Source organism: Gadus macrocephalus, chromosome 18 (assembly GCF_031168955.1).
Source record: "Gadus macrocephalus chromosome 18, ASM3116895v1".
In the NCBI taxonomy this organism is placed as follows: Eukaryota; Metazoa; Chordata; class Actinopteri; order Gadiformes; family Gadidae; genus Gadus; species Gadus macrocephalus.
In genome coordinates this window covers 6562648-6584906 of record NC_082399.1, presented here as the reverse complement: position 1 = coordinate 6584906, position 22259 = coordinate 6562648, and the positions used below count along the sequence as shown (strand labels likewise).

At 45.1% G+C, this 22259-nt stretch overlaps 2 protein-coding genes across 53 annotated transcripts; both read left to right on the top strand.

Annotated features, from left to right (window-relative positions):
* Positions 1-79: 79 nt before the first annotated feature.
* On the top strand, positions 80-7923 carry patl2 (PAT1 homolog 2). Of its 3 annotated transcripts, XM_060036304.1 has the most exons (20): positions 80-169; positions 1169-1325; positions 1552-1838; positions 2494-2559; positions 2776-2826; positions 3025-3216; positions 3354-3422; positions 3562-3659; positions 3906-3977; positions 4069-4192; positions 4292-4409; positions 4884-4990; positions 5281-5334; positions 5432-5574; positions 5750-5906; positions 6267-6410; positions 6569-6666; positions 6748-6888; positions 6983-7035; positions 7136-7923. In XM_060036304.1, exons 1-20 carry the CDS (start codon positions 149-151, stop codon positions 7180-7182), a joined length of 2199 nt encoding a protein of 732 aa, XP_059892287.1. In that variant the 5' UTR covers positions 80-148; the 3' UTR covers positions 7183-7923. The 3 variants fall into 3 exon arrangements, with proteins under 3 accessions (XP_059892287.1, XP_059892289.1, XP_059892288.1); XM_060036306.1 differs by lacking the exon at positions 3354-3422; XM_060036305.1 differs by lacking the exon at positions 6983-7035.
* A 1372-nt stretch (positions 7924-9295) lies between these two features.
* On the top strand, positions 9296-22252 carry cmn (calymmin). 50 transcript variants are annotated; one of them, XM_060037303.1, is made up of 51 exons: positions 9296-9408; positions 10128-10169; positions 10358-10408; positions 10521-10574; positions 10776-10835; positions 10985-11017; positions 11169-11219; positions 11295-11345; positions 11565-11615; positions 11715-11765; positions 11854-11904; positions 12011-12061; positions 12153-12203; positions 12286-12336; positions 12529-12579; positions 12685-12735; positions 13020-13070; positions 13154-13204; positions 13297-13347; positions 13433-13483; positions 13598-13648; positions 13754-13804; positions 13887-13937; positions 14025-14075; positions 14192-14242; positions 14337-14387; positions 14547-14585; positions 14668-14721; positions 14968-15027; positions 15110-15133; positions 15378-15464; positions 15689-15730; positions 15850-15900; positions 16119-16169; positions 16253-16303; positions 16385-16435; positions 16533-16583; positions 16737-16787; positions 16967-17026; positions 17139-17180; positions 17482-17547; positions 17662-17766; positions 18411-18797; positions 19772-20011; positions 20834-20887; positions 21044-21094; positions 21244-21285; positions 21451-21501; positions 21609-21725; positions 21860-21910; positions 22143-22252. In XM_060037303.1, exons 1-51 carry the CDS (start codon positions 9318-9320, stop codon positions 22235-22237), a joined length of 3324 nt encoding a protein of 1107 aa, XP_059893286.1. In that variant the 5' UTR covers positions 9296-9317; the 3' UTR covers positions 22238-22252. The 50 variants fall into 50 exon arrangements, with proteins under 50 accessions (XP_059893286.1, XP_059893284.1, XP_059893296.1 ...); XM_060037301.1 differs by having other exon boundaries at positions 15107-15133; XM_060037313.1 differs by lacking the exon at positions 11295-11345 and having other exon boundaries at positions 15107-15133.
* The last annotated feature ends 7 nt before the right edge of the window (positions 22253-22259 follow it).

Below are 22259 nucleotides of genomic sequence, written 5' to 3'. Positions count from 1 at the left end.
TCCGTCATTTTGTCGCGTTGGCGCAGCTGTGCACCTGCGCGCTCATTTAAATAGGCTGATGAGCGCGTCAACTGTGTCCGTGAGACAGGTAACTGGAGTCAGAGCGACACACGAGTATCAAGTCAGTAACGTTCCCAACACACACACCATGAGTGACTCAGAACAGCGGGTAAGTAATAGTTTCCTAAATCACTTACCAAGTCAAATCATTGATGCGCTTCACACAGACGACGATCCGCGCGCGCTTGTGGGCTTGTTTGCACGCGGTTTAATTAGACATCTGTTTGATAAATATTTACTTCTTTAGGTCAATCAATTAGGACTCGCATAGCCTGAAGGCTCTGCATGACAGCGGGTTTGAATTCATATTGTTTAATAACTACAAATAATATTGGTATTGCCTTAAAAGTGTAAAGTCGGAAGGCGGGCGGTCTCCTAAATTCACTTAGCCTAATTGGTTGTGGTGGTTCTCCCATGCCATGTGCCCCGCATTTACGAAACGTTAAGGACGTTGGACTAGATCCTATCCAAAGTCTCTCCGTATTTTGTTCTAAACATCGCGACTGATTGTATACTTGGAATGTAGAGCTTGCCGTGTGTCAATCACGCACGAGTCGTAATGGACTACAGCTGGCAAGGTTATTCAGGTGACAACCAAACTATCAAAACGTGGCCGCCATAATCTGGAATAACTAGGAGATAGTGTTTTGAAGTGTTGTCTCCCATTGTTTAATGGATAATGCACCCTTCGATTACTCCAATAATGGATAAATGGTAACTTTCTTTAATTTCTACTACTTGCATAATGGGTCAAGACTCATGACTATTTATGGACTGGAACTCCAAGGTTCTGAATCCGTTGCATTGGCACACAGATTACCCTATTGAACAGTGATTATTGTGTGTCTTTATATACCCAAAGCAATGGAAGATGTTGTCTGACTCTTGTACACACTATTTTTGGCTTTAGAGCCAAAGAATTGTATTTTACGTACAGAATGTTAACTTCAACATTAAAAGGGATTGCAGTGTGGCTGTCTGTGGGTGGGTGGGGCTGTGGGAGTCTGTCGACCAGGAGCAGGTCTTTGTCCTTGGATTAGCTCCACAAGGAGCAGGCCTCAAAGTGCTCAATCCTGAACTGTGGTCTTGTGTCTCTCTGGGGGTCCAGTGTCCGTCGGCGGTTCCCAAGAAGGAGGAGGGGGAGGGGGGATCGTGGCCCGACAGCGGAGGTGTCTGGGAGGAGGAAAAGATGGACTGCGGTCTCCAGGCCATGGCTGAAGAGGACGAAGACATCGACTTCTACAACGACGAGACGTTTGGCATGGGTGAGGAACCACAGTCATGCTCTATTGATCTGTTGATGGGTCCATTTTGATTAGGAAGTCCATGTTCGTGCATGTGAGTTCACCCCCTGGTTGGCACATTATCAGCCCACAACAAGGTGTGTGCAAGCAAACGCCTGAGGTGCTGGTGGGGTGATGAATGATGGCTTATGAATCCATTAATATCCATAACGGAATCCATGAGCAGGCTGTGTCTTCTTCCACCTAGATCTGGACGTGGAGCAGAAGGGGAGCGGCGTCATCGTTCCTCCCCCGCCACCGATCGTCCCTCGTGCCCCGAGAGTGTCCCCTCCTCCCTGCCCCCTCCCTCCCTCCCCCCCTCCCAGACAGAAGGAGCAGCTGGTTCCCCTCGGCCTACGGGGGCAGCGGAGCAGCAGAGGAGGAGGAGGAGGAGGAGGAGCACGAGGATATGGGGTGCGGGGGGGCAGGATCAGAGCCCAGATGTTTGAGGACCCAGCAGTGGTCCGGACGGTGGAGGGGCGGCCCAGCATCAAGGTGATCAGAACCCCCTCCTCCTAATCCTGGCTATTGATCAGCAATGCCACTGATATCCCTTTTAGATTCGATACAAAGTATAGGCTGCTGATACTTGTGTACACGGTATAGAAAATGTATCCAGTGATCCCCGTTTACACGAGGACGCTTGCGGGTAAAAACGACAAAATATTTGATTGGTACTGCCTTTCGTTTCGGCTTTTTTGGGGCTTAAAAACGCAAAAATCTGAAACCACCCACCCTAAAAAGTGAAGATGCGATGCCACTTTTGCGTCTTCTGTTCAGACCGTCATGTAAACGTAGCCACAGACCCAGCTCTAGGAAGCAGGCTACCAAGAATAGTGGGCAATCCTGTGCCCAAAGGCCTGGCACAAAAAATAATTATCCTCATTGGCTGCAAATTTACCTTTTTCCTAAACTTTCAAACCAATGAGTGAATTTCTTGATGTTGAAGGTGATTTGGCATAGTGTGTCTGTGTGCTCTGTGTGCTCAATCATGCCTTGTAGAATATGTTTTGTTCTTCACTTTTTGATTATAGAAAAAAACTAAAATAGGAACAAAACTAAATCATCCTCATCTAAGGTACGGTACTTTGGTATCCATCCATGGTGGTTGTTGGCCTCTCTGTGCGAGTACTGCTCTGTTGTGTTTCAGACGTTTGACAGTGCTATAGTGGACTGCGGAGCCCCTCTGCCCTGGGCCACCATGGAGAGGGCGGGCGTGAGTTGTCTCCTCCTGTTTGTCCACAGTAGAGGGGAAACGGGCTTAGTCTCTATACTCAAGCAGCATACAAGAATTATTCATAGAAAAAACTACATTGGTGAAGAAGATGCACCATTCTGCTTCATTATTTAACAGAATCTGATGCTGCATTACTATAACTTTGAAAGTACTTTTGAGATGTTTCTAACTGGTATGTTTGTGTGTTTGTTTCAGTGGATGGGGCCGTCCTGCAGGAAAAACAGAATGACCGGATCCATACTAGAGGTTAATTCATTATGTCATCTTGGATCAGATCTGTGTTCATTGGGCCAATCATCACTAGCAAGATTTAGGGTAATCCCATTTCTACCCCTTACCCCTTACCCAAGTTCAGCTAGATGGAGAAAGGAGCCTCCTAACCCTTGAAGCAATGGGGCCTTATTCCCAGTTGATTACACTGTTCGGTCGTGTGCTTGTGTGCAGGACAACGCTATCGTCTGTGTGATCGACGGCCATGGGGGCAGAGGTCACCGTGGGTCGCCTCCGATCCTGCACTCTCCATATCCCTCCTCTGGGTTCAGAGCCCGGGGTACTCTGCCCAGGGGAGAAGGCTTGTCAAATAGGCTCTACTCCCATCGCCCGCCACCTGGCCCGTCCCCCCTCGTCAGGAACTGGGTACGTCAACCTCGTTCAGATAGCTTATTTATACAGATCCATTCAATCTAATGACAGGGGAATTAGAAGCATAGTCTGTAGTACCAGAGTGTGGTCTTTAAAGCTCTCCTGATGGGGGGGGGGGGGGGGTCTCTCAGATGAACAGCTCCACAATCCCTGGTTCCCTGGTCCAACCGAGACAGACGCCCCCCCCACAATACAGTCAGGTAGCGTCACTGAAGCCCACCTACAGACTGGTACATTCCAGCGCCAGATACGGCGCCAAATACTTCTCGCTTCTTGTTGCTTGGCTATCATGGTCATTGGTTTGTCGTGATCCTTGTGTTCTGATGTTACCCGTTTCAGCCTCAGACCCCAAAGATGATGCATCTCCGCTTTGGTGCCAACTCCCCAGGCCCCTCCCCCTACTACAGCCCTTCCTCCACTCCTGTGCAGCCCATCAGGTGAGGTTGTAGTTTTATCAGTCAGTGGTAGATTGAGCACTAAAGCCCAGCGCTAAACAAAATGCTGCCTGTTGGAGTCACTCTTTTTAAATACTATCAGCCAATCAGAAAATGTCTGGAACACCCCATTTGGCCGGATGTTTTTTTTCACATTTTAAAGGCTGGTGGGTTTTTAAATTCTAACAAGATGGCCTATTTGTAGGGGTTTCCTAGCAGGGCTTCATAGTGACATAATCTCCCACCCAGGTACCCTGGGCCCGTCACCCAGCTCCACCCCCAACACAAGAGACTCCTCGGCCAGAAGCGGACAGCAGAAAGGTGGGTCTGACCTCTGGGTCTACGAGGGGAATGCTCCGAGGTGTTGGTGGTGATCTAATCCCGTGGGTCTGGATGATGGCTCGTCGCTTAGGAAGGCAGAGAGCTGGGACCCCTACTGCCACCTGATGACTGAGAAGGAGAAGGAGTGGATCACCCGGCTACAGATGATCCAGCTGCAGACGGAGAACCCTGACCTGGAGGATTACTACTACCAGGTGGGGACTACCCTTCCTGCCTCTCTTTGGGTGGGAATGAGCGCCCTCTGGTGGCGAGGAGGGGCTGGCTGGATGGTGGTAATACCTGTTACTTTGTAGGAATATTACCGGCGGATGGAGGACAAGCTGGTGGAGGAGGAGCTGGGAATGCGGAGCAAGAGGGAGCCTCCTAAACTCTTCACGCCCTACATCACTAAGACTGAACCCTACACACCAGGTCATCCTCCATTTGAAAAACTCCTCACCATTGAAGTTATCCCAATAGTTTGTACAACCAATTTAAAAGTATTTCAGTTTAGATAGTTGTTATTGAAGGGTGCAGCAAGTTGCTGGTATGTTCTTGGGCACCTTGGCATGAAGTGTTTTTGTAATCCTTGCCCTTCATACATTTTCCAGTTGCTTAATGAGGTACCATTGGTCATCTTAAAGGGCTGATTATGGTCACGCAACGAAGGACCATGCAGACGCTTTGACGCAGTCGTGATTGAACCTGTTTTGGTTCTGCTTTGGGTTTTAGTGAGCAGACCAATTGCAGCCCTTGCTGCTGCGTCGCCACGAAGGAAGGTTACAATTTTTGGGAGGCGCATGTCGGGCCCTTGTGGTGGACGCAAGGAGGGTCCGCAAGAACTGTTCACTTCTATCATCTTGAACACGCACAAACAGTTTGTACGTCTGGTTCTGGTTCTGACAGTGGTCCACATAGAGGGCTCTCTTGGCCAGGTGGCGGTTTCCACATGCTACTCCCCTCGCCGGGCCATCGGTGCCGTGAACGCCAACCCAACCCATGGATCACATGAGGTAAGAACCCTGGACGACCACTTTAATAGCACAGCCCTTAATCAGTTGGTCTCAAAGGGTTTCCGGGCCAACATTATGCAATGCCCCTACCCCTTCTAAAGGGCTTAAAGGAAAAAAACCTTGCATCAAGAGGCAGGGAACTTTGAGAAGGAACACGGTTGAGGGATCCCTCCCTCCCTTGACTGTAAAGAGGGCAATAGCTGCTGAATTGGAAGATGTATAATGAAAGCAGAAAAATACTTTTTACTACTTATTCTGCCTTCCTAGTCTTATTAATTTCTATCCAACAGGAACCCAAAGACGTGAAAACACAGCAACACGAGGTCCTAATGCAGATGGAGAAGGTAACGCAGCGTCCTGGTTTTATTCAGAGAACCTCGTCTCAGTGGATCACGCCTGTCATGGTTATGTTCTGCTCTTTGTGGTTCCTCTGCTCTGCAGCTCTTTGTGGTTCTGCTTGAAGTGGAGGAGGAAGACAGGATGAAGGGCAAGGTATTGGCTGAGGCGGAGGAGGAAAAGGCGAAGGAGAAGACTCGGCGGAAGGTTCAGAACATCTTGTCTCAGCTGCAGCACTACGATGCCCTGTGAGTTCCTTCCTGCTGTAGTTGGCCCTTCACGTGGTGTTTGGAACCAATGGTGGGAGTAGTGGCCACAAACACAGAGGGAAGAGACCTCGAAGGAGCACAGAAGAAGGATCTGAATGGGCAGGCATGCCATCTGTGGTGCTCTTGCATGAAGAACCCTATTGTTTTTTGGCAGAGAGACGGGTGTGGAGTTCCTGTCGTGTCTCATGTTCAGCAAGGGGAAAAAGCTGATCTCGCGCCTGCTTCCGTTCCTGGACCAGGCCGCCGGCCTGAGGATCCTGACCGTGGTGACCTCTCACATCCCCACGCTGATGAGCAGGGACATGGATGAGGTAGACGAGCCATCACACAGACGTATTCTATAGGCCACCTCAGGCATGATCTACAGAAGACCAACTGCTGGTCCTGTGTCTTGTCATGGTGCACGAGTAGAGAAGGGAAATATGGGCCATTTTTGTGTTTACAAGCTTCTTTAGTTTGACCCTCGATTGATGAACCTTCACCTGTTAACCTTATAATGACAAACTCTATCCGGCTCTGTACTGCCCTTCCGTTGTGTCACTATGACCATGGTCTCACTTTACATGAAATTCTAATGGGTTGCTTGTCTAAAGAGACAGCCTGGAACCTTCCTCAGCTGTGTGTTGCCACGCTCATCAGTCTGTACGTGTGGTGGGTTTGTTCTCCCCCAGGTTCTCCCTGTGCTCTACCCCTCCCTGAGGACTGTGATCTCAATGCTGACCTTCAGCCAGCTCATAGTCATCCTGAAGAACCTGACGTCCGTCGGGGAGACCCCGGAGGGTCCCGGGGGCCTCCTGCAGACCTGCCAGAACAAGGTGCAGCCCTGGGTTTAATACAAGGAAATTTCGCTGGGAGATTTAAAATGTCTGAATTCTGACACAAGCTCTAGTTTGACGCTAGTCTACTGTTGAGGGTCATAGAGGTCCCGAGTTTAAAACATGGAGGGTCAGTTTGTGATGTTGTGTCTTCCCAGTTTGGTCTGTCCCTGCTCTATGCTCTCCTGTCCCAAGGGGAGAGGTTGCTTTCCTCTGGGAGCCCCTTGGATCCCAGCATCGGAGACTTCGAGACCTGGTATGGTACTAAACGGTCACCAACACTCGCTCACCTGGGCCTCTGTGATCAGGGTTTATCATGTCTTTCTAAACGTTCCAGGACGGACACGATCTTCCAGGTGGCGGGCGAGCTGTCCCACTGCACCCTGGTAGAGCCCCTGCTCCTGCCCTCAAACCTCCTCACGCTGTTCTGCCGATACCTGGACAAACGCACCGTCCACCAGCTCAAGAGCAACATGGAGTAAGTCCTGCTCTGCCGTCAACCGAGCTCTTTTATGTAATCTGGGTCCAGCGTTCCTGCCTAATTATGTTTCTGCTCCACATGGTCACCGTAGATTCGTCCCTGGTGTGTCATTGCAGGGAAAGCACGATGTCTGTGCGTCAAAAGGTGGCGGATGCAGAACCATAATTTGGCCTTTACTTTCGGTGATGTTTTTTGGCAAATAATTGGATGTGTTTTGACTCAAGTGTTTTTAATTTTGTTCTAGATCTGCGTCAGGGTTGGCTCTTCCATTGTGAAAGGGAGGAGCTCTAGAAGTTAATCTCTTCAGCAGATTGTCAACCCAACGGTAGGAGTTCACCAACGTGGTGGACTGGATTCTCCTTGCAGATCTACTGTAAATAACGACTGTATTTATTCCCCTGTCCCTCACCTTTCCCTCACGCCGTTTCCATTTTATTTCCTTTATCTTGTTTTTTATGTTCTCCCCCTTGAAACGCCCATGATTATGTTTACTCAGCATGTCAGGTTGACTTGTGTTAAACAAGGTTTATTTTTATAGGTGCTGCTTGATGTCAGCTTTGTTAGCTTGACCTCTAGTGGGAGCTAATGGGCTCTGCTAGTTCATTCTGCGAAATTGTGATCCAATAGTTTCTGAGAAGGCACCTTGATGGACCTTAACGTTTTGGGGTCAAAAGGGTTTTGGCCGTACTCTACGTTATCGTTTGTAAACTGAGTTTAATGTTCTGTAGCTCGGATTCTTGGGATTGTATAGTTATTTATGATTGTACAGCTACATATCTGTTCATTGTAGAAATGCTAAATGCTACCTTCTGGCACGCCAGGAGAGGCTGTGCAAAATGTTATTATTTTATTTGATGCTTTTGTAAAACAAAGTGAATGTATGTACATATGTGGAATAGCGCACATTGCACTGTATTCCTCATGTTTAAATATCTCAGTTGTCTAATATTATTTAAGTTGGAAACGGAAATTATTTAACATGCACTATAGAGCACTTGCAAGATAAATAAAATTCTGTATAAAAAGAAGAAACATTTTATGAATTGTATTTCCTCAGACCATTTTGAAGACTCATTCTATGCAGTTCTTGAAGATGGTATGGCTTGGCAAGACACGGTCAGATGCGACCTAAGCTGTCATGAAACTGTCTGCCATAACTGTCATGAAACTGTCGGCCATGTTTCCACACATCTCGTTTATGTGTCAACAGCCCTTAAAAGGCTCAGCATCTCCTCGTCAAACATAAAACCCAAAACTCGGGCCTTGCAATGTCACAGCTCAACACTGTCTCCAACTAGAACCAGTCACTAAAGATTTGAAATGAATCTAAAAAGCACCCACCATTAGCAAATGCATGAATTTGTAACTCCAATAAGTTTTAAGTGTGGGAACTTATCAACAAAGTGTAATTTAAAACTTATACTACGTGGGTTCAACAAACGACAAATGCTTGTAGACATGTGATCTAGGTTTATTCCGGAACATGGTGAAGATGGCTTGGTGGGGAGACATCCAAGTGTGTGAGGGGTCTGGCCAGCTGGAGCCCACCACCACTCCCTGACCCCCGGATGAGGATTTGGCAGTGAGCTGAGGAATCCGGTCGGGAGGCGAGAGATCTTCCCTCGTTTCTTCTCTTCTTTAAAACACACAAGAAGCTTGTCTCTCTTCGAATTATCCATAACGTCATCTTTTCTCAGAAGTGGCAGAGCTCTGAAGCGTAGATGTGTCCATACAGGGTTAAGGTTCTCCTTGACCCCCCCCCAAGATCGGACCACGACCCTCAGTGAAGAGGTTTATGGATGAGGTAATCTCAACTCAAACGTTGGGTCTACCAGTTTATAGCTGCAAGGCTAGACCTTTGATCAGGCTCTCACTGGATCTCCATAAACTGCACATCATACAGCTTCTGATAGTCAAACTAAATAATTGTGTTTGCTCTGGAATGATGCATGTCCACAGAAGGTATTTTGGCCTCCTGTCTCACCACAGGGCGTCTGACGGATTGCTTCTTCTGGTATCCTGCCGTTGTCCAGTGTGTTGGTGTGTTGAGTTGGTTATTTGGATGGATGGCATCTGCAGTCATCTGCAGTCTTTTAAACCCAATTTAGAACCCCTATTGCCCTGCTAATGTGTGGCGGGTCAGTGCTAAGTATACAAGCACTTTGTTGACAAGGTTGGGGCCTCTGCACAGGGCCCCCCCCCCCCATCAGTTACACTCTGTCTGGGGGCACTTTAAGTGGAGAGTTGTTTGCCGTGTAAACGGGAACCAACTGATGACCAAGGGAGGAGGAGCCACAGCCAGAAGGGGGGGGGGGGGGGGTTCCTGCGAGAGACGGAGGGTATATGAGGCCCCTAGGGTCCTAGGCACCCTCCTACTGTCTCCTCTGCCGTCTCTCTCGGGCTTGTGCTGCAGCGTGTTCAAGGCGATGGGGTTATATCAGGGGGTTTCCCGGGCGACGGGCCAGGCGATGCGGACGGCGGTGTTGCTGCTGTTCCTGCAGGAGGTGCAGATGAGAGGTGAGACGACCTCCACGTTTGGCGACGTTGTTCCCGAAGTTAGCTCGTAGCCGCTTCGTTCTTACAGCTGAAGGATGAAGAGTTTAGGCCCTCCACAGCAGGATTTGGCTAAAAAGAAAATTAAGACTTAAACCAATGGTTTAAAAATATTAGCAAAAATGGCTTTTCGTATTTTTTCTTTATATTTTTAAGTAACTTGGCTGGTCATAAAGTAAACCTTTAAATTCAGATCAGCCTGAGTATAAGCAACGGTGATGGGAAGAGTTGGCGGCAGGGAGAGAGACGGAGATGAGGAGAGAGATGGAGTGGTGTGTGTCTGCCAAATTTCAAACAATCATGTCAGGTTTGCCCGGTGGCCTGTTACCGTAGCAACGCTGGATCTGCGTCTCTTAAGAGAGGTAGCCTCTTTTCCGTTTTCCCCAGGAGTTTGTGTGATCTCGTGAAAATACGGCGCATATCTGCGTTTCCATGGTGATCTAAGGCGGCTAAACCTGGCATGTGACTGTGAGGGGCGCTCCGAACAGCCTCCCCATTCAGCTGAACTATTAAATGAACCATAACTTAACTTGGTTAAAAGATCACTTAACTTACCTTAACTATCACTTATCTTAACAAGCCTCTTTCCCATTCAGGTAAACTTGACTATTACTTAACTAACTTATTTCATATTAAAGTCTGCCATAAAGTTACCCGGTAAACGGTGTTCTGTATTTTCTTAGGATATGGACCTGCTGGTGGGGTTCCCAACGGATACGCTGCGGGTAAATCAGCTCATATGAAAACAAACTGTTACATGTCAATACAATACAACATTACATTTCAATACAACAAACTGTTGGCTGTCAATACGTTTTGTTACATGTTAATACAACATGATTATGACAATAATGCATACTGTCACATTAACAGATAGGGAGGCTAAGGGTTAACATGTTTTTCTTTGTTCAAGGTTATGGCTCTACTTATGGAGTACCCAACGGACAAAGAGCTCCAACAAATGGTATGTCCTGACCTGTTACCGGCGTATATATTCTGTCCAGACCGCGTCGCACCAGATCATACACCTGTGCCTGCTATACTCCTTCTCATCTTGCTCCTCTCCTTCATTTTAGGAATGGAAGTTCAAAATGGCCGCGGCATCGGAAGAATGTTGATGCCTTCTAAAGGTGAATTAAACGTTTCAAACTTGTGTAGTTTCAAAGTCAAACTACAACAGTTTGGACTATTTTGACCAATTCAATTAACCACACACAAATAATGCATTGATCAGGGTTGGCCTCAGTGTGGCCACAGGTGAGGAGAGAATGTGGTCAGATTTGTAGTTGATCTTTAAATGTAAACTATATGTAATATTAATGTGCTTCCAGGTGTGGGCGGGCCTTCAGGGGCTCAGAACGGACAGGGAAGGGAGCCAATCAAAGGGGCAGGTTGGTGAATTGCCATTTATCATATCAGTTATTATTTAACGCAATATATCATCTTGATTCACCATGTCTATGGTACAAACATAATCAACACAAAGGATCAACTCTATGAAATGTCTTTTGATACAATATGATCTGTGTCCGGCCTGTAGGTGGCGCTGCCTTCGCTCGTCCCCAGTCTAATGGTGGGTGGACTCGTTAATAACTCTTAATAGAAGGCATCAGGACAACAGTAATCCAAATTAAACAGTGCATTAATGTTTGCAGAACATTCACATATAGCAGACGTATGTTCTATGTGGATATAAGTTGGGTTAAAATATCGATATATTTCAGGTAATGGTGCCCATGCAGGAAAACCATATGGACAGGGAACTAAAGGAAACGGTTTGTTAAATACATAATCTCTCACACACACACACACGCACACGCACACACTGTTTAACGTTGGAATGTTTTCAGGATATGGGGCTCAATTTGGACCTTCAAGCAGACGGGCCATGAACGGAAACGGTAACAGGATAATTTTATATTATAAATGAATGTAGATGAAAAAAAAAAAAAAAAAAAGAAAGGCTAACGCACTGGGAACCAAGATGAGCTGTTTGTAGATTACATGCAACGTTCATGAAGACATTTGACATGCAACGTAACATACAGGTTACATATATGTTCAGTACGTTCATCCATGCATGTGTGCTACACCATGTTTAATATAAGTTTATGTTTCAGGTTACGGTGCTCACGCAGGACAGGCGAACGGACAGGGAACCAAAGGAAACGGTATATTACATTTAATATACATGCATGCATGTTAAATGCAAACTCACAATAAACTTTGATACATGCATGCATGCGATTTAACACAAACCTTTATTTCAGGTTACGCTGCGCAAGCAGGACAAAATAATGGACAAGCAAACAAAGGAAATGGTATAATATACATACATACATGTTCAATACATATACCTATAACATACTTCGGTACATGTTTGTCATTTAACGCAAACCTTTATTTCAGGTTACGCTGCACACGCAGGACCAAATAATGGACAAGCAACCAAAGGAAACGGTATATTACATTTAATATACATACACGCATGTTAAATTCATGTACTCATAAAACAAGTTACTTTGATACATGAATGTGTGTATTTTAACATGAGAGTATATTTCAGGTTATGGTGCTCAGGCAGGACAAGGCAACGGACAGGCAACTAAAGGAAATGGTATATTACTTTAATATGCATACATGCATGTCAAATGCATACATAACACGATACATGCATGCATGTAATTGAACATAAATCTATATTTCAGGTTATGGTGCACACGCTGGACCAAATAATGGACAAGCAACCAAAGGAAACGGTATTAATACATGTGTGTTACATTCACATACAACATGTTATTGCCATGCATGCATGTAATTTAACACAAACCTATATTTCAGGTTATGGTGCACACGCAGGAACAAATAATGGACAAGCAACCAAAGGAAACGGTATTACATACATGCATGCTACATTCATACATAACATGAGTGTTACATTAATATAATGTAATAATATATAATATAATGCACAGGCAAACAAAGGAAATGCTATATTACCTTTGATATGCATGCAAGCATGTTAAATACATATACCTATACGATACTTTGATAAATGTCAATGAACATGAGCCTATATTTCAGGTTACAGTGCTCATGCCAGACCAAATAATGGACAAGTAACCAAAGGAAATGGTATTATTTATTTACATACCTGCATGTTAAATACATACACTCATAACATATGTTACCTCGATACATGCATGCATGCATGTTATTTAACATCAATCTATATTTCAGGTTATGGTGCTCAGGCAGGACAAGGCAACGGACAAGCAAACAAAGGAAACGGTATTAATACATACGTGTTAAATTAATTTATAACATGCGTGTTACATTCATATTTAACATGCGTGTTAAATGTATATTACATGTTATTGCCATGCATACATGTAATTGAACATCAATCTATATTTCAGGATACGGTGCACACGCTGGACCAAATAATGGACAAGCAACTAAAGGAAACGGTATTGCATACATTCGTGTTACATCAATATTTAACATGCGTGTTAAATGTATATAACATGTTATTGCCATGCATACATGGAATTGAACATGAATCTATATTTCAGGATACGGTGCACACGCTGGACCAAATAATGGACAAGCAACTAAAGGAAACGGTATTACATACATGCTTATTACATTAATATATAACATGTTAAAGCAATGCTTGCATGTCATTTAACATGAACCTATATTTCAGGTTACGGTGTTCACCCAGGACCGAATAATGGACAGGGAACCAAAGGAAACGGTATATAACATTAAATATGCATGCATGTTAAATACATATACCTAAAACATACTACATGTATGCATGCAATTTAACATGAATCTATATTTCAGGTTATGGTGCACACGCAGGAACAAATAATGGACAAGCAACCAAAGGAAACGGTATATCACATACATGGGTGTTACATTAATATATAACATGGTACTGCCTTACATGCATGTAAATTAACATGAATCGATATTTCAGGTTATGGTGCACACGCAGGACAAGGCAATGGACAAGCAAACAAGGGAAACGGTATATTACATACTGTACATGCTTGCTACATGAATATAAAACATACGTGTTAAATTCATATGTAACATGTTATTGCCATGCATACATGTTTTTTAACATTAAATTATATTTTAGGTTATGGTGCTCAGGCAGGACAAGGCAACGGACAAGCAACCAAAGGAAACGGTATTAATAAATGTGTATTACATTAATATATAACATGCGTGTTACAGTTAAGATAACATGTTATTGCCTTTGATGCATGTAATTTAACATGAGCCTCTATTTCAGGTTATGGTGCTCAGGCAGGACAAGCCAACGGACAAGCAAACAAAGGAAATGGTATTAATACATGCGTGTTCCATTCATAGGTAACATGTTATTGCATTGCATGCATGTCATTTAACGTCAATCTATGTTCCAGGTAATGGTGCTCAGGCAGGACAAGGCTACGGACAGGCAACCAAAGGAAATGGTATATTACCATGCAGTAAACATTCATCTATGTAATAAATTGCCTATAACACTGATACATATATGTTAATAATTATATACATTTCAGGTTATGGTGCTCAGGCAGGACAAGGCAACGGACAGGCAACCAAAGGAAATGGTTCGTAAAGGCCACGCACGCACGCACGCACGCACGCACACACGCACACGTAAATGTAACGCGTATAAACACGTAAATGTAACACATATAAACCTGTATGAACCCAAACGTTTTAGGTTACGGGGCCCACGCTGGACCAGCTAATGGACAGGGAACGAAAGGAAACGGTTTGTACATGAATAAAACAATATTATAATGTATGAATATGCAGACACACCCACATGCACGTTCACACCATGTTTAACACAATGTACATTACAGGTTATGGTGCACATGCAGGTCAAACTAATGGAAAAGCAGCCAAAGGCAACGGTATGTTACATGTATCTCGCACGCGCGCAATGAATCAATTATGTGAAAGCATTTTCTTCTGAGGTGGTGTCGGTCTGAGTAATTTAACATGAAATACTAACTTATCTCCCAAAACCTGCATGTGAAATTATCGGTAACATTAAATAATGTGTGTTTCAGGTTATGGCGCCTATGCTGGACAGGCTAACGGAGGAAACGGTTTGTTTAAATGCAGACGTCCGACAGAACATATATTACCGTGTACAGAGCTGGGTTCTTGATTGCGTTTTGTGTTTTCTAGCTCACCTCGGAGCCACCGGTAAACCAACGAAGGGCAACGGACAACCAACCTATGGTACACATCCTCTTCCTCACCCTCGTATTCCTCACCCCTCCTCTTCCTTCACCTCATCTGCCTCACCCTTTATCCCTCCTCTACCCATGACATTGAGTTTATTTGAGACTTTATAGAAACATTTGTATATGACTGCAATATGAGGTATCTGACAATAGTGCATTCGTCCCAAAGTATTGGTAGCTGAACCACCAGGTGTGTACTACCAGGTATAACCAAGTGTGGACTCTTGGTCTTCTGTTATAGGAGCAGGTCAGGGCCTCGGTGTCAACCAGGGCCCCCAGCTGGCTGGGAACCCCATGACAGGTGAGGGTCTTGTCAGGTGAGATGTTGATGTGAGGACAATCTATGCTCAGTCTAACCATGTGATCCCTTGTCTCTCTAGGAGGTTATGGAGCTCAGCCCAGCAGAGGTAAGTCTCAACCGGTGAAGGATTCCCTCAGGTTAACACTATTATATCTTCTATGGGATGATGCGTGTTCTATTTCTATATATCCAAGGTATTCTATAGGATTGTATAGTTCGTGATTGTTCTTTAGTATATTCCAGTTACTCTATTTTTAATTAGATCTATAGTGTTCTAGTTGTTTAATCATGCGTTCTAGTTGTATAGTATGTTCTAGTGGCTGACCTGTATGTTTGCTGTGTTTCTCCAGGTCCTGCAAAGACTGCTGGGTACCAAAGGGCCGGTTCAGCGCTAGGAGCTGGGTTCCTCCCAGGAGGGATGAAGGGGCCAAAGCCAGGTGGAGAACCTAAACTAAACTAACGATATATTCCACCACATGAGCTGTCCAATTAACCTATTAACTATCATCTGACCTTACCTATTAACCACCACATAAACTTGCCTATTAACTACCACATGAACTACCAAGTATTACTATGTGGCTGTAGCAGTTTCCATGGCCATCATGCCAATATTTTCCTTAATGACTTAGTGATGAAGCTGTTTTCCTGTTTGTTCCAGCTGGTTATGGGTCTCAGAACGGTCAAGGTGCCAAACCAAACGGTAAATAAGTTTCCCTCCAGCTGAAATAATCAATATGATCATGAAAAAAATGGTATCCTACTATATTTGATGTTTACTTTTCTTAATACCTAATGTTCAATACTCTTGACCTACTGCAGGCTACCAGCCAGCTGCTGCTGTGCCTAATGGCTATGGAGCCCGGTTCAACGGTAACTACTAGTTTACGACCTAATGATACCCTTTGAACAGATGCCTAACCCATGTTTATTAACAGCTAGTCTTCTAGTCAAAACATGATACTGTGTCATACATTGATGTGATTATTCCCTCTGGGGATCAAATGTTGTTCTGTTGGAACAAGACAGATGTAGATCTGTATATGAATACATGCTGTAATAGATTAATAAAGCACAAATATGAATTTCAGGTTATGGTGCGCATGCAGGACCAACTAATGGACAAGGAACCAAAGGAAACGGTTTGTAGATGAATAAATATGATCTCAAATTCAAATAAACACACACGCACTTCATGTAACCATGTCATAATCTATGATTTCAGGTTATGGTGCCCAAGCAGGAACAGCTAATGGACAAGGAACCAAAGGAAACGGTTTGTAGATTGACAAATATGATCTCAACCTCATCAATACACACACGCGCACGCGTAACCATTTCATAATCTATATTTCAGGTTATGGTGCCCAAGCAGGACCAGCTAATGGACAAGGAACCAAAGGAAAGGGTTTGTAGATTAACAAATATGATCTCAAATTGAAACACACTCGCACGCACGCACGCGCGCAGCCTAAGTCATGTAAACATAATCATTTGTATTTCAGGTTATGGTGCACAGGCTGGCTTGGCTAATGGACAAGGAACCAAAGGAAACGGTTTGTAGAAATGACAAAGACATGCAAAGTATTGCAACCTGTTGGTCATACACAACCTGCATACAACACTATAGCGAGGCCTATAAAGAGTTATTTAGTTTCTGGTCGTCACAAAACAACATTGTACTTCCTGTTCCTTCATCTCATCACTAGGTTACGGTGCTGGAGCCGGTGTTGCCAAGGGAAACCAAGGCCAGGCCAAAGGTGAAGACCAGAATAACCATGCTAGTGTGGTGCTATGTAAATGCTTATATGATGCTAGAACGGGGCAAGGTTGAGGCTATTATAATGCTAGGTCAATGCTGGTTTAACGCTAATACTGTGCAAGGTGGATCCTAGGGTGATCTTAGGTTGATGCTATTATGATGCTTGGTTGATTCAAGGTGTGTTAGCTGGGTTCCTCCCAGGACGTGGCAACCCCAGCCCGGCAGCAGATAAAGCAGGTAAGCCTGGAGCGTAGCACCCACCATATACTCACAGATGAGAGGTAGACGAATGACTATAATGGAAGATGAGTCAATGGATGGACTTGACAGTTTTTTCTGTGTCCTGTAGTTTATTCTGGTGTTCCAAACGGATACGGAGCCCAACCAAATGGTAAAAGAACTTGGGACTGCTCACTTGACTAACTTTTCGGACTGCACACATTTCAACTAAATTCTCTTGGATTTGACTGTCTTACACATAACAAGGGGGGCTCTCATCGTAGATGCTAAAGCTTCATTTGTTGTCAGCTAATATTACATTCAGAGCCAATGGTAAAGCTTCTGCCTATGCTGAATCCAACAGTTTAACTAATGCTAAAGCTAATGACATGTTGGAAGCCTGTAAAAGGACACTCCTGTCACCAGTGGTTACCAGCATCTTCCTGCTATGAAACGCTCCGTTTATCCTCAAGGTTACGACCCCGCCGCGGCAGAAGCACCAGGGGGTCCTGCGAACGGATATGGCGCTAAGCAGAAGGGTGAGTCCCTATAATTGGGTGGGACCCAATTTTCCTCCATTGAATGGACTCACAGTTAAGTCATCAGGACGTGGACCGTAGCCTTGGTAGCATTCCTGGTCTGTTCCGTCTCAGGCTATGGCGCGCCTGAAGCTGGAGCCGTCTCCCCGAGCGCTGCAGCTCTGGGGCCCAGTGCTGGAGCTGACGGGCCTGGCTCTGCAGTCAAAGGAGTCAACGGTGGTAAGCACATATCGTTGTTCTTTGATACCGAATGGTAACATAAACTTAAAAGAAATCCTCCCTACCGCCCTGCTGTGGAGGATCTCGCGTTGCTGTAGTTCTGTGTTTGATGGGATGTAAATCTGGTCACGTGATGCTTGGGTTAGCTGATTGGGGAATAACTGGTGGTTTGTAGGGCTTGGTGGACCAATTGGTCCAGCCTTGGTGGACCAAAATACAAGTGCAGAGAAACATTACTAAAGTTGGCTCATCCTGCTGATATTTACTGCCCATCTATCCATGTGGTCAACTAAAACCCTCTGTATCTGTAGCAACCAACTATGTCAATTTAGCAACCCCTTCTGTATCCATACCAACCACCTATGTCATTTTAGCAACCACCTCTGTATCTTTAGCAACCACCTCTGTATCTTTAGCAACCACCTCTGTATCTTTAGCAACCACCTCTGTATCTTTAGCAACCACCTCTGTATCTTTAGCAACCACCTCTGTATCTTTAGCAACCACCTCTGTATCTTTAGCAACCACCTCTGTATCTATAGCAACCACCTCTGTATCCACAGCAACCACCTCTGTATCTATAGCAACCACCTATCTATGTACTTCAGAGGTTGTGGTAGATGCTATGTGTGCTATATTCCCAGACTACGATAGGGGAGTTCAAACGGGGAAGGGCCAATCGGGAACTCAGAGTGCGGATCAGCAGAAGGTATCTAACAACAAGGGTGAGAGCGGAGTCTCACCAGACCACATCCATGAGTCCCTGGGCGGGTTCCCTCTAGTGGACACGCACGGGAAGCCCCAGGAGATGCCTCCAACGCAGCTCCAGTCACACAGCTCCTCACCAGAACCAGACATTACCCCAGAGCCCAAACCAGCAGAACCAGAACCAGAACCCACCCAAGACCAGAACGTGACCCAGCACCCTGAAGAGCGTGTGACTGATGTTCTGCTAGAGGCCACCCCCCAGCCAGGAGTAACAGAGTCTGGACCTGAGGTTCCTCAGGGAACGCAGTCCACTCCTGAAATGGGTAAACTTCCCCAGGTCCCGCAAAATTGTGTGTCGCGTAATGATGACGTCACAACATAGATTGCCATAGCGTTTTTAAATCCAGACTTCTTCTGTAATGTTCTTCATCAATCAAAATCCCTAACCAAAACCAAACACCGGCAACTCTTTCTCATGCATCATCAAATAATTGTTTCCATTAAAAGACCCCTGAGACTTGTCAAACATGCATGCTTTGCCGTGTCATTTGACTTCAGCCCTATAGTTTAACAAAGATCATAAACAGGTTGTGACATGAGGGAACCCATAATAGAAAATTAACCAACTGTTCCTTAGCATGGATTGATAACTAATCAACCAGGCATGTTGTGTTTTGTGAAGTCATGGGACTTAACCCTCAGTAACACCTGAGATGGGTTTGAATGATACTCCATTTTTGGACGCTCACAATTATGACACGAAAGGGTAGATGAGGGCCTTTTAAAAGCGGTTTAATTTCAGTAAATGTTTAATTACTTTAATGTTAGTGAACCAAATCCTTATTGGACTTCCAAATTACAATTCCAAGAGAACAGCCTTTATTCAAAATGATTGGCTCAAGTATGCTGTGTTGTTTAACGGTATGACCACTTTCTACAAGCAATCCTGGGGCCTCTGGCAGGGGAACGGGCCCCTAGCGGCCATTAATATCCACAACGCCTCCAAGTGGCTCTGGTCTGGATCTGGGCGTTCTGGTGCATGTTCTCCATCTGGACCAGTGATGCGGCATGCGGTCGTAGAACCGGCATGAGTCCATCTGCATGTCACCCAATGAAACGCCCTGGGAATATGTGGTGAAATCCCTCCAAAACTGACTTGTATCCACTAATGTGCGAGTTCTCTCCTGCTGAAGGATCCGGACTTCTGATTTTGAAGCATGCACCCTCCAGCTCTTACCTAGTGAGTCAACAGTGTTGAGGACTTGGGGGGGGATTGACCTGCGTTTGGACCCCCCAGGGTATTTGACGGGCAGCGAACTGCCCGAGCAGAACGCCCCCGAGACGGCACTCCTCCCTGGGCCCGAGCTCACCGGCCTGCTGGCCCCTGAGGGGGTCGACGGTCTCGCACCGCTGCCCGAAACCGTGGCGACCACTAAAGGGGACATCGGCCAGGAGTTGGTGCCAGAGAGGGCGGTCATCCAGCACCAGCTACCGACGCCCGGCGAGGGGTCTCTGGTTGAGACCGCGAGCAAACCTGGTCCGTGTGCGTTGTTGCACACGTGTGTTTGTCTTTGCACGTGTGTTTGTCTTTGCACGTGTGTTTGTCTTTGCACGTTGTCCGTTTGTGGCGCATGCTGGAGCCATGCTGGGTTCTCGTCTCGGGGTCAAACCTGCTGTGTTTTTCACCACGAGTTGCTGTGTGTCAGCACTCTTGTGTGTCTGTTACATCTGTGAGATAACGTTTACTTGCAAGGATTCACTCTGAGCAGAATTGTTTCTTATAGAGTTCCTCAACAGTTCTTGGCAGTCATGTAGTCTATGCTGCTGAAGTTCTCTATTGTTTCCGTATATATCCTATAGATCCAAGTACACTAACAAGTATAATCTAGTGTGTAGTTAGTTACTCTACCACTACTGTAGTTAATACATAGAATTATATATAATCACAATATTGACGCAGTGGTTCGTTAAATATAATTGTCAGATCTTAGTGCAGTTAAACGACCGTGTTTAACAGAGTGAATCCAAGCTGTTCGAACCTCAGGCTTGTCACAGCTGTATCCACTTGCATGCTGTTGCGTCGGATGTTTTAGATGTTTATTTCAGCATCGTTCACCTGCTGATCACTCTGACCTCTGTACTAGCCCTCGCCACCTTGATTTGTGAAGTATTAATCACTGTGTTGGTGTATTTCTCTGCACTAACAGTGGTGTGTGCTGTCCTGTCTGACTCCCCGAGCATGGATCTGATTTCAGAGATCACACCCATAGGACCACCATCCTAGCTATGAACCGAGAAGATGTGACGTGATGGTGTTTGACCTCTGACCCCTGGCCCTGTCTATCTTTGTGACCCTCAGAGAAGAGTGCCGGGGCTTCCATCAGTGTGGAGGGGTCTAAAGCTGCCAAACCAGGTGATGCCTGGAACCTCTAACCATAACAAACCTCTCTCGCCACTTCCATCACACACCTACCAAATCATTGATATCCATGATGATGCCAATCACTAACTACATGAAGATCAACCTTAAGATGTGTATGTTGGCTGAACATTTGAACACGTCTTTCAGACTGTGGACTCGCCACAGCAGGGGGCCAGTGGATGAAGATCCCCAGACCTGGTAGAGAGTTTATTTATTTATTTTTTTACTTACTTCTAACTTCTAACTCCCAGGAGAGCTAGTAAGGCGACCAGGCTAAATCCAACGCATCAGAGACGGCTTCAAAACACAAGGGTTGCTAGTTGAACTTTTAGCGCTTGTCGTTTCAGATTATGGAGCAGAACTGGGGCCCTCTGGTACCAACCAGAAAGGTAAAACAACCACCCTGAAGACTACATTACCCACTAAAGATGTTTACAAACCACAAGTCTGAAGTCTTCACAATCATCCTCTGGAGTACAAAACATAGCGACTGTTTTTAGTTCCTGTATTAGTATATATATTGCATGTCTTAACTTTTGGTTTGTGCTAAAAAGGTTATGGCGCAGGAGCTGCTTTCCTGAACAAATTTGGAGGCAAACCTAACGGTAATCTTTTTTAATCTATATTTAAATGTTGCACCTACATAGTTTAACCCATAGAGGGCACTGATGTTAGATAACCTGCTGATGATGGAGGTGTTCTGATTGGACAGGACGCACTGCAGGGCCTTACACTAATGGAGGAGGGGCTTATCCTAATGGAGGAGGTGCTTATCCTAATGGAGGAGGGGCTTATCCTAATGGAGGAGGGGCTAAAGCATCCAAACCAGGTAGACACACCTGCTCTCCAAAGACTAACAACCCACACATGCGTTTTCTACATGAGAATGATCTGGTGACAGTGTGTTATAGTATTTAATATGTATAAGACGTTAAGAAGGTTAATGTAATGTAACTTCAACAGGTTATGGTGCTGGAAAAGGAGGTGGATACAATGTACCAGGACATGGAGCAGGTACACAAATGTATATACATGCATGTAGAGCTTGTACATCATTGGATTAACCAAGCCTTGGAAGCCTCTGATCAGATAGCGGATCATATTACAGCATACCCCAGGCCACTTCATGAACACGCCCTTTTAGAGCTCTTAAAAGATTTATGAATCCATAATTAATGGCAAAAACAAGATTTATTTTTATTAAATGCATAATGATCTTTCTCCCATCTCCCCCTCACTTCCTCAGGTTTTGGTTCTCCTTACGGTCAACAGCCAGGTGAGCTGTGTTCTATCCGTTTGTCAATTTTATTACAAACCAAACCCATTCACTGTGTAGTATAAGACGAATCAAGTGAAGCTAGTT